The sequence below is a fragment of the Carya illinoinensis genome, chromosome 10, assembly GCF_018687715.1.
Source record: "Carya illinoinensis cultivar Pawnee chromosome 10, C.illinoinensisPawnee_v1, whole genome shotgun sequence".
In the NCBI taxonomy this organism is placed as follows: domain Eukaryota; kingdom Viridiplantae; phylum Streptophyta; class Magnoliopsida; order Fagales; family Juglandaceae; genus Carya; species Carya illinoinensis.
Genome location: NC_056761.1, coordinates 32014277 through 32026637, shown reverse-complemented (window position 1 = coordinate 32026637; position 12361 = coordinate 32014277). Strand labels below are relative to the sequence as shown.

Sequence of the window (12361 nt, the reverse complement as noted above, 5' to 3'; positions counted from 1 at the left end):
TGGATTATATGATATTTTGAATTAATTTTTTTATTTTCTCCAATATATCTTAAATTATTAAGTGACATCAATAATTTTTATAAAATATATATTATTTTTTACAAATAATTATTTTATAAAATTAGACAAACGTGCTTTGCACGTTACTCCCACTTAGTAGTTATATAAAATTTTAAAGATGTATTATTAATTTAAAAGAATATTACGTAAATATAAAGATGCATAACATTATCAATGCGCTTACAGCCGGAAAGGAAATAGCGTACGAAAGCAGGCGTCAGGCGTGAGAGGTAGAAACTACACACCGGACGCGATTTTTGATGCGGACCCTACAACTACGAGGGAGCGACTACCCCAAAAGCCCTTGTTTCTCGCCTCTTCTATATTTTTTCCTTTCCGGTTTTGCACTCAATCCCCTCTCCCTCTCCCTCTCTCTGTCACTCTGAGGATCGATTTGGGGGCCAAGTTCAATGGATAACATCAATGACAAGAATTATAATCACGAGGAATCAAGCCCATTCTTGAGTAAGCAAGTCGGAGAAGAAGAAAAAGATGCACAGAAACCCAGCAAGCCCACCGACACCAAGGCTGACACCGTCACTATCTCGCCCGGGACCAAAGCTCCGGCTCCGGGACCGGGAAATATTGGTGGATACGGCTGGACAGCAGACGGGTTGCCATTGGGACACGGGAGTGTGATGGGCGAGCCGATGGGCAGGGCCCACTGGGACTCTTCTCTCTTCGCCTGTCTTGGACGCAACGACGAGTTCTGTAGCAGCGATCTTGAAGTTTGTAAGTCATTTATTCTTTCACAGTCGATTTATCTATTAGAGACTTGAGTTGATATTTGGGCATTCTGTAATTACCGTTAAAAATGGGTTATTCTGTAATTGTCTGTGTCTTTCTTTGCATTCTGAATTTTACTTTGGGTTTGGGGTTTTCTATTTGTTTCATTTTTGTGCACATGGTGCTAGCACATTGGTTCAACGATAAAACTGAGCCCTGTAGTACCAAATATGTTTCTTTTTAATATGAGATATAATCCAACTTAATCGCAATTTTTGCTGCTGTTGAGTCAAAGATCAATGTTTGCAAAGAGAAATTCTGTTATTTTTATTTTTCTTTCTATACGTTTGAGGATATAGAATTGATTTCTGAGTTCTGGCTGTGTTTTTCCTTTGTGATCCATCAGTTACATAATTTTACATCTGGATGGACTTTTATGAAGAATCGGTATTTTTTAAAGAAAAGATATTTTAAAAAAGTATGTGAAGAGTGCAATTCTCCTGGATTAGCTTTATCAATTAGTTTTTAAAGAAAATGACGATGAGTTAGAAAGTTTGCATTTTGTTAGTAATGCATGGCATGCAGCTCGAATAAAATAGTGAACAATTAATAATGGAGATATAATTCACGTAGGATGTAAATTTGATTGCTGTATACAAAATTTTATAACCCAGTTTAAAATAACTATATGAGTAACAATATGGACACGACCATTTTATAACTAGCCAGTCTGATAGTGTTACTTCATTAAACTAACATTATAAGTTTTTGAAATTTGAGTTTCCCATTTGATTTGAATTTCAAAGTTTGCATATCCGTCTTTCTTTTAACAAATTATGTAAAGAAAGTGATCTATATGTATCATTACTCTGATTGCATAGAGGTTTATATCAATTAATACTTGTTGCTTTTGGAATGCAAGATTTCTTGATGATGTCTTTTTCTTTGTAAATTGATATGCTTTTAAAGTCCATTTTTGCACCACATTTTCAAGTTTTGTCCTTAACATTGTGTTGTCTGGCCAGGTCTTCTTGGAAGTGTGGCTCCTTGTGTGCTGTATGGAAGCAATGCTGAGAGACTTGGATCCAGTCCTGGCACTTTTGCAGATCACTGCTTGCGTTATTCTGGTCTATATTTGATTGGGAATTCCGTTTTTGGTTGGAATTTCCTTGCACCATTGTTTTCACACTCTAGCCGTACTGCCATTCGTCGGAAGTTCAACCTAGAGGTAAGTTTTTCTCTTTTCTTACCCTCATTACCTCCTAAAAACAAGGTGACATGTTCAATGGCAGTTTTGGTCTGCCATTGAGTTGGTTGATTTTATTTTGTGTTGTTGTGTACGTTTATGCTTTCTATGCATATGTTTGTTTATCTATTAATTATAGCACTCCTCAATTATACATTTTGTATCCTATTTTGTTCTTATCATAAAGTACTTCTTCTATAAATGAACCGAGCTCTGTATAGTCTTTTTTTATAAGAAAGTTTATTAATGCCAATAGGCATAGCCAATTTCACTGGATGAATACGAGAGAAAACACCTAGTTGGCGTGCAAAAAACGATAAACCCATCTAGGAAAATGAACCTAACAAAGCCCTAGCCCAAGCCCAAAGCCGCGCCTGCCCCAAACCACCACCAGTGCAGCAATGCCTATCCCACCAAACCAGATTTTGACCATACACCAAGCCACTGTAAATTTCCCAACACACTCCTCAATACTTGTAAACTCCGAACGGGCCTACTAAAATATACGATTGGTTCTATCATTTCTCTGGTCCTGCCTTGACTTGAACTACCTCCCTTATCGTCATAGTTGATTGCAAAGAGATGCAATCATGACAGCAATTATGGAATTTTGAATATTCTCATCATAGAGATGCATTTTAAAGTGTTACTATTATATATATGTATTATAGTTGTATATCAATAAAAAAAAAAAAATGTTATATTTGTGGTTTCATGAAGTTTTGATATATATAACTTATTTTTTCTAAAGATGATATAAATATATTGTTTGAGAGAGAGAGAGAGAGAGCCTTATGCCATGGACACCTTAGTTCTGAGAATGTTATGGTGTTAATGAATTTGTTAGTATTTCTGTTGTGGTGTTCTTGGCCTTCTGGTCATGTGGATTCATGAGTTACATATGTTTCGTATATTTGTATCTAATTTCCACGCCCTACGTCAGATAAATGCTTTCTGTTTTCATTTTATGGCAATTGTGAATTATAGAAATCATTGCTCCTATTCATACTCTTGAATGTTTTAAGGATTTAGGACACCACATGTGTTAATTGGTAAAAGGATACGGCAAAGCCAATAGTAATTTAAGTTGAGAAATTTGATACTTAGTCCTGATCTTCCATACAGTTCAATAGGTGTTTTGATTTCCTTATACACCCCGAGAGAATAATCTTATGATTATAATCTCTAGTCTAGGTCTGAAATGCAAAGCTCCAGCTGTCTCCATGAAAAAGAAAGAAAGAAAAAAAATAAAATAAAAATCTCCTCTGCTGCTGCCTCCCACGTCTCATGTGTTCGGCGTGCTATGATTGAGATGAAATTCCATAAGGCCATAATCAATTCTCCTATTTCCTCATAGATCCTCTTCTTTCTTTTCTTCCATAAATACCCTACAATATACAAATGAAATGATATTATAGTTTAAGTATTTCATGGGCAAATATGAGACTTTGATGTGCAAAATATTATCATCAATAAATTTTTCATTAAGTGTTAAAATTTTGATGTATAATTAAGTGTTCAATCCTTATTTGATAAAATAAATTACTCATTTAAACAACTTAATTATGCAATTCTAACCCTTTATCACACTCCCAACTAGGTTTTTGCTAGATTCTAGCAAATAAAGCGAATGAATTCATGCAAATGTGAGATTACCAACTACAATTTCAGAAAATCCAAGAATCACATGCTATGAAATAGATTTGTTGAGTTTAAGAACTCATTTAAACAACTTAATTATGCAATTCTAACCCTTTATCACACCCCCCCAACTAGCTTTTTGCTAGATTCTAGCAAATAAAGCGAATGAATTCATGCAAAGGTGAGATTACTAACTACAATTTCAGAAAATCCAAGAATCACATGCTATGAAATAGATTTGTTGAGTTTAAGAACACTGGAGATAGATTAATCTGAATTTTGTATCAACTGAGAGATTTATACACAATTTAGTTAATCAACCAAGAGAATTACATGTAACAAAGCTTGCTTTCTCAAGTGCATGGAAATGGGGTTAGAATTCCAAGATCGACTACCAAGAGACATTACCAGTTTCAATCACAACAACCAATCTTAGAAAACCACATGGTCTTACTCTAATTCAAAACCATTGTAGTGGCGGCTTTCACGCTATTACACTTTGAAAGGTGCTTACTTCTTTTTTTTTTTGTAAGGGCCCCGGTAATAGGCAGCCTTTTCCACTACACAAATGTAATTTTTGTTTTTTTATGTTTTTAGATTTCCTAGTGGGGGAATCGGACTTATGAATGTGCGCCTATCCACACTTTCACAAGTCAGCCCTTATCACTAGTCTACCAAAAGGATTTTTTTTTTTTTTTATATTTTTTTTTTTATCCCTGGCTTGTCCATTTTCTCATTTAATTCATTTCAGATCTCTTCCTAAGCCATTAGGATATGGTTCATTAGAGTCTCAAACAATTGAAGTGTAAATCAACTAACAATGACTCAATGTAGTCTTTCTAGGCCTTCCAGGTATGTGTTGTGTGTGTTTTAGCAAAACTTTTAACATTTTTTCCTTGGTTTAATAACTAAATAAAATGGATAAGTCTCTCTTTTGACATATACTCATATTTGCACTACATTCCACATGTTTCATGACCTCAACAAATCTTTTTTATTTTTTAACAAATTTTTAACAAAATTTTAACACATTTTTAACAGAAAATCCTCCCCCCAACTAAATGTGACATTGTCATCAATGTTCAGCAATTGAATATTCGATGATGTATGTTATACAGACATGAATTGGAGCAAGATAAACACTGTAGAACATATATTGAGACGAAAATGATTAAACAGAGAGGAAAAAAAATTCACCTGAGATATTCGAGCGTACACAAGGAGTAGATTTCTGTCAAAGTTAAAAACACAAAAAGCAAAATAAAGAAAAACAAAACAAACAAATACGGTATATGCAATGAAAAATCAGAAATTAATTCTAATAAGCAGGATCCTCCAGAGTAGTGGACTCAAAACAAAATAAATAAAATGCAAAACAAGCAAGAAAGGAAAAGAATTTTTTTTTTTTTTTTTTTTTTTTACTTTTATATAAACTTGAGGTTCTTAGCCTCATGTTTGAGACGCTCATTCTCTTCATACAATATCATGTCATTCCTATCCATGGGAACCGGCAAGCGGAATGAAGAATCTAATAGAGATTTCAACTGTTTATTCTTCTGCCGAATGATTCCTTCCCTTGTGTGAGACTCTTGAACAATTCGTTGGAGTACAACAATTTGTTCTTTAAGCCTTTCAACCTCATGGTTTTTGGCTTGTACTCGCTGGGAAAAAGCAACAATAGAGGATGAGTAGCAAGTCCAAGACTCACCAAGTCGTAGATAGCATCGGAGTCAGACTTATTAGCCATATTATTATTCTCTTGTTGCAACATGGCACCAATGGTAGCTGCAGAAAGAACAGGAGGTTGAGATGCAGAATGCCTCATGGATGGATCTAGAGAAATGTTAGAAGAATGAGCCATTGACAAATGAATAGAAGGCTTAAAACGAGAATGTTGACAGAATGCAGATGAGTTATAGAGATGAGAAGAAAACTTGATGCGGATTTGATGAACTTCAGGACTGATTTTATAGAGATAGCATAAAGAACCAGACGAGCTATCATCCAAGTCAAAGAGTAATGTGATTTTTTTTCGGTGAAAATGACATTTCTTAGAAACTCGGAGCCTTCAATCTCGTTTGTCAACAACATTAGGCGATTTTTTTCAAATCTCCAGCTACACTTGTCAGGTCACGGACAGATCCATTTTTTCGGTGAAAATGACATTTCTTAGAAACTCGGAGTCTTCAATCTCGTTTGTCAACAACATCAGACGATTTTTTTCAAATATCCAGCTACACTTGTCAGGTCACGGACGGATCCATTTTTTCGGTGAAAATGACATTTCTTAAAAACTCGGAGCCTTCAATCTCGTTTGTCAACAATATCAGGCGATTTTTTTTTTTCAAATCTCCAGCTACACTTGTCAGGTCACGGACGGATCCTTTTTTTTTTTTTTTTTTATCACTTTCCAGCATGTAAAATTCAAGAATGAGAGATTTAATCTGCTTTCAACTCATTACTAACACTCCTCCCAAAGTGGACCAACATAAGTGTAAGGCATGCAAACAGAAAATTAAATTCTCTTCCACCCCCCAACTAGATTGTAGCATTGTCCTCAATGGTGCAAGAGAAACGAAAGAATTTACACAAAGAGAGTAGTTAAGGGGCAAAACAACTAACAGAAGAACCGAAAATTTGAAGAAAAACTGAAGGAAAGAGGAAAAGGAAGTACCTGGATAGCTTTGAAAGAAATGCAACCAAAAAAATAAAAAAAATAAAATAAAAATAAAAACTAAAGAACAAAAGAAAACAATGAAAAGAAATGGATAGATCAAGAACCATTAATTAGGATCAAGCAAATGCAAAGTAGGTTCTTCAGGTGCAATCTCAATAGCACCATGAGGGAAAACTTTTTTAACCAAATAAGGCCCACTCCACCGAAATCTTAACTTACCAGGATCAAAAAACTTACTTTGGATGTGTTTGTTGGCTAAACATATTCGAAACATTTGGTCAGAGCAATATTTAAACAAGTGAAGGTCATCATAAAAAAAATTATTCAACTTCAGATTTGAATTTTCGAGTGTTCTGAGTGCTCCAATGAGATGGTGTCTATTATCTGAAGATGGTTTTATAGGTGCTGCCCAAGGTGGCAACTTTTCAAACATTGGTTGCCAAAGCACCCCATGACCAATCCCTGCAAAAGAAATATTAGAAGTATCAAAGCACCCCATGACCAATCCCTGCAAAAGAAATATTAGAAGTATCAAAGCATCCCGTGACCAATCCCTGCAAAAGAAATATTAGAAGTATCATCAAGTATATTCACATCACTTAGAATACTTTCTAATGACAATTGTAAATCAGTGGAAGAATGATTCAAGTGAAAATCCTCATCAATGATATTTTCCAGCAAATTAACTTCCTGGACTTCTTCCAAATCTTGAGGTTGCCTGCAAGTATTAAAGATATTCAGCTCCAATGTCATGTTTCCAAAACTTAATTTCAAAATTCCACTTCTACAATTAATTAATGCGTTAGATGTAGCAAGAAATGGTCTACCAAGAATTACAGGAGCTTGGAAAGTAGATGGATTTGACAAGTTCATATCAAGCACCACAAAATCCACAGGATAGTAAAATTTATCAACTTGAACCAAAACATCCTCAACTATACCCCTAGGCATTTTTATTGATCTATCAGCAAGTTGCAGAATGATAGGTGTGGATTTCAGTTCACCTAAACCAAGCTGTTCATACACAGTGTAAGGCAATAAATTGACACTTGAACCAAGATCCAACAAAGCGTGACCAATTTTTGAATTTCCTATTACACAAGCAATTGTAGGTGCTCCAGGGTCCTTGTATTTAGGTGGTGTATTACTCTGAATGATGGCACTAACCTGCTCAGTAAGAAAAGCTTTCTTATGCACATTTAATTTTCTTTTCACAGTGCATAAATCCTTTAAAAATTTTGCATATGCAGAAATTTGCTGAATAGCATCTAACAAAGAGATGTTAATCCTAACTTGCCTAAAAACCTCAAGAATTTCAGCAAGATGCTTATCTTTATGCAACGGAACTAATCGTTGAGGAAAAGGAGCAGGTATAGGACAATGAATTTTCCCATGCTCATCAGACACATGCTCTCCATCTTTATTAGAAGGGTTAGAGACCTTACCAGAATTGTATGGCTCATGTGCTGGAATGCTTACCACTTTACCGCTTCTTAAAGTAGTCACTGCTTTGACCGACTTTAAGTTAGGGTCCTCACTTATTGCTTGCACTTGATGAGGCTGTCCTTGTGGATTTGGTTGTGACTGTGTAGGAAATTTACCCTTCTCTTGGGTATTTAAAGATGTAGTTAGCCTTGTGAGGGAACTCTGTATGTCATTAATTGCCAATGAATTCTGATTGTTGAGTGTTGCTTGACCTTGCATGAACTGTTGAAGTGTTACACTCAGCTGCTGAACCGTATCTTCAAGTCCTTTCTTTTGCATTGGAGGTGCTTGAATTGCCAGTTGAGAGGGCCCTGGGGCCAAGGTTGCTGAAGTTACATGCTGGTCACCCGTCCAACTGAGATTTGGGTGGTTCTTCTTTTAGTTGTTTTGCCCCTTAACTGCTCTCTTTGTATAAATTCTTTCGTTTCTCTTGCATCATTGAGGACAATACTACAATCTAGTTGGGGGGTGGAAGAGAATTTATTTCTCTGTTTGCACGCCTTAGACATATTTTGGTCCACTAAAATAAAATAAAAAAACAAAAAAAAATAATAATAATAATTGGATCCGTCCGTGACCTGACAAGTGTGGCTGGAGATTTGAAAAAAATCGTCTGATGTTGTTGACAAACGAGATTGAAGGCTCCGAGTTTCTAAGAAATGTCATTTTCACCGAAATCACATTACTCTTTGATTTGGATTATAGCTCGTCTGGTTCTTTATGCTATCTCTATAAAATCAGTCCTGAAGTTCATCCAATCCGCATCAAGTTTTCTTCTCATCTCTATAACTCATCTGCATTCTGTCAACATTCTCGTTTTAAGCTTTCTATTCCTTTGTCAATGGCTCATTCTTCTAACATTTCTCTAGATCCATCCATGAGGCATTCTGCATCTCAACCTCCTGTCCTTTCTGCAGCTACCATTGGTGTCATGTTGCAACAAGAGAATAATAGTATGGCTAATAAGTCTGACTCCGATGCTATCTACGACTTGGTGAGTCTTGGGACTCGCTACTTATCCTCCATTGTTGCTTTTTCCCAGCGGGTACAAGCCAAAAACCATGAGGTTGAAAGGCTTAAAGAACAAATTGTTGTACTTCAACGAATTGTTCAAGAGTCTCACATAAGGGAAGGAATCATTCGGCAGAAGAATAAACAGTTGAAATCTCTATTAGATTCTTCATTCCGCTTACCAATTCCCATGGATAGGGATGACATGATGTTATATGAAGAGAATGAGCATCTCAAACATGAGGCCAAGAACCTCAAGTTTATGTAAAAGTAAAAAATAAATAAATAAATAAATAAAAAATTTTCTTTTACTTTCTTGCTTGTTTTGCATTTTGAATTAATTTCTGATTCTTCATTGTATATATCGTATTTGTTTGTTTTGTTTTTCTTTCTTTTGCTTTTTGTGTTTTTAACTTTGACAGAAATCTACTCCTTGTATACGCTCGAATATCTCAGGTGAATTTTTTCCTCTCTGTTTAATCATTTTCGTCTCAATATGTTTTACAGTGTTTATCTTGTTCCAATTCATGTCTGTATAACATACATCATCGAATATTCAATTGCTGAACATTGAGGACAATGTCACATTTAGTTGGGGGAGGGTTTTCTGTTAAAATTCTGTTAAAAATGTGTTAAAAAAATTAAAAAAAAAAAGAAAGAGAGATTTGTTGAGGTCATGGAACATGTGGAATGTAGTGCTAATATAAGTATATGTCAAAAGAGTGACTTATCCATTTTATTTAGTTGTTAAACCAAGGGAAAGATGTTAAAAGTTTTGCTAAAACACACACAACACACACCTGGAAGGTCTAGAAAGACTACATTGAGTTATTGTTGGTTGATTTACACTTCAATTGTTTGAGACTCTAATGAACCATATCCTAATGGCTTATGAAGAGATCTGAAATGAATTAAATGAGAAAAGGGACAAGCCAGGGATCCAAAAAATAAAAATAAAAAAATAAAAAAACCCTTTAGGTAGACTAGTGGTAAGGGCTGACTTGTGAAAGTGTGGATAGACGCACATTCATAGGTCCGATTCCCCACTAAGAAATCTAAAAACATAAAAAAAATAAAATTACATTTGTGTAGTGGAAAAGGCTACTTATTACCGGGGTCCTTACAAAAAAGTAGGCGCCTTTCAAAGTGTAATAGCGTGAAAGCCACCACTACAATGGTTTTGAATTAGAGTAAGACCATGTGGTTTTCTCAGATTGATTGTTGTGATTAAAACTGTTAACGTCTCTTGGTAGTCGATCTTGGAATTCTAACCCAATTTCCATGCACTTGAAAGAAAGCAAGCTTTGTTACATGTAATTCCCTTGGTTGATTAACTAAATTGTGTATAAATCTCTTAGTTGATACAAAATTCATATTAATCTATCTCCAGTGTTCTTAAACTCAACAAGTCTATTTCATAGCATGTGATTCTCGAAATTCTTTCGAAATTGTAGTTGGAAATCTCACCCTTGCATGAATTCGTTCACTTTATTTGCTAGAGTCTAGCAAAAAGCTAGTTGGGAGGTGTGATGAAGCGCTAAAATTGCATGATTAAGTTATTTAAGCGAACAAATTGTTTAATAAAAAAATAATTTAAGTACTTAATTATGCAATAGATCACATTACTTGAGTCAATTGATAAATTCTAGTATTTTGGTGCTTAAAAAGATTTATAATGTAATTGTTTCACATGAAAATAAATATTTCATTTTTATTCCTCTCATAACAGGGATAGTTTGGGCAATACACATGTAGAAAAATGCACACATGTAGGACAACAACTTTGTTCTTCTTTTTAGAGTAAATGAACGTGCAGCAAAGAGATCACTCGGACAGCCAACAGCAGGAGCACACAAGCATCATCACATTGGACACAGCACACACTCGGCATGCAGCAACAAGACCCTTGGACAGCACGTTGCAACACAAACTCACACATGCTAAAAGCACACCCACTCACTTGGATCTGCAGCAGCTGCTGTAGCAAGGAAAAGCACAATGCACATGCAAACAATGCAAACCATTCGGACCACATGGACAGCACACATGCAGCAGGAACACAGCAACAGAAAGAATCATTCGGAAAGCAGCTCACACATGCACATGCAGAACAACAACCACTCATTCGGATGTGCACACATGCAGAACACATGCAGAACAGAAAGCAGGAGAAGAATCTGCAGCAGATCATGCATGGACCGAAAGCAGCAGCAGGGGGCAAGCAGCTGTTTTTCTTGACTTTTACTTTCATTCTTCTTGCTTCTGCACATGGAAGGTCAAACTCTGCATGCTTAAACAAATCACGTTAATCAGGACAGCAAGAAATCACATGGGATAGCTGGACCGAAAGCAGCAGCAAGGGGCAAGCAGCTGTTTTTCTTGACTTTTACTTTCATTCTTCTTGCTTTCGGTTTGACAGCAGCTGGAACAGCAGGCCCTCAGCACATGGATATGCGCTGGATCGTGAAAGACGCTGGGAAAAGTCTTTATTTATCATTTCTTTTGTGAGGAATTGGGGTACAGGAGGGTAGACCTTCTTTCTTTCTTTTTTTTTTTTTCGTTTAAGACAGGGCAGTAGCTTAGTTTATTATTATTCTTCTTTCTTTTTCAGTCGGCTGGTTTTCATTTTTATTTTAAAAAACGCTGTCTTCGTTTGGACGGAGGGTGTTCTTACATTCATTTTTTTCGTTTCAGTTTTATTCCATTGGGTGGCTTGTTTATTTTTTTTCTTTTCGTTCTTGTTAGTTTAGAGTTTAAGAGACGGTTGGAATTTATTTTCTGTTACTTTTACCTTTTCGTTTACGTTGCTTCTTGTAGTTTTTATACTTGTTCCTTTCTCTTTCGTCCGGACAATATTAGTTTTCATCTCATTTGAATATTTTCTCACAGATTTTAATATGGCTTTGTTTAGATTAATTTTTATTGTTAAAAATATCATGTGTAGCTAATTTCTTAAGCTTGAGTTGCGGAATGAGACGTGATTTGTTTTAGATTTTAGATCGATGCAATATTTTGTTGATAATGTTGATTTCACTTAAGCCTTATAACCTCCTCAGTGCAAGTCCGGTCTATGAATATAGAATAAACCTCTTCAAACTCTTTGATATGCAAATAAGGGTTCTCAGAATCCATGCCATGAAAATGTGGGATTAATGGAATAATTCCAGGTTTGAAATTAAAATTGTTTGCATTCAAAGGTTGAATTATGCATGAGGGCGTGCCAGTTCTGACAGGTTGCAAATAATCTCTAAGTGTCTTGTTTTGATTCACCATTTCCCTATCATGATTTTCATTTTCAGCCATGATGCTATCAGTGTCTGATGATGATTCAACAGAAGATGATGCAGAGCTAAAAGATGTCAATGATTCTGTCCTAAACAGTCGAGATGTATGGTCTCTAGTCCAACCAGTCATACAAACAGGAGCAGAAAATCAAAGACTGAAGAATAAACAGAGAGAAGGAAAAAAAATTAGATGTCACCCAGGCTGTGAAGAGATTCACAGCTCCACAAACG

At 35.6% G+C, this 12361-nt stretch overlaps 1 protein-coding gene across 7 annotated transcripts; it reads left to right on the top strand.

Moving 5' to 3' along the window:
* The first annotated feature begins 254 nt into the window (after positions 1-254).
* On the top strand, positions 255-11778 carry LOC122279078 (cell number regulator 8-like). 7 transcript variants are annotated; one of them, XR_006229444.1, is made up of 4 exons: positions 256-792; positions 1812-2014; positions 7601-7720; positions 7943-8061. XR_006229444.1 is itself a non-coding variant. In XM_043089403.1 (3 exons), exons 1-3 carry the CDS (start codon positions 471-473, stop codon positions 7613-7615), a joined length of 540 nt encoding a protein of 179 aa, XP_042945337.1. In that variant the 5' UTR covers positions 256-470; the 3' UTR covers positions 7616-8061. The 7 variants fall into 7 exon arrangements, 6 of the variants coding, with proteins under 6 accessions (XP_042945335.1, XP_042945337.1, XP_042945339.1 ...); XM_043089403.1 differs by having other exon boundaries at positions 7601-8061; XM_043089405.1 differs by lacking the exons at positions 7601-7720; positions 7943-8061 and adding an exon at positions 4271-4294.
* The last annotated feature ends 583 nt before the right edge of the window (positions 11779-12361 follow it).

Bases quoted from the DNA above. Each gene is read 5' to 3' on its own strand.
- LOC122279078 (XM_043089401.1), top strand. From the start codon at position 471: ATGGATAACATCAATGACAAGAATTATAATCACGAGGAATCAAGCCCA. The intron at 793-1,811 runs GTAAGTCATTTA...TTGTCTGGCCAG, and splicing joins TAGCAGCGATCTTGAAGTTT to GTCTTCTTGGAAGTGTGGCT.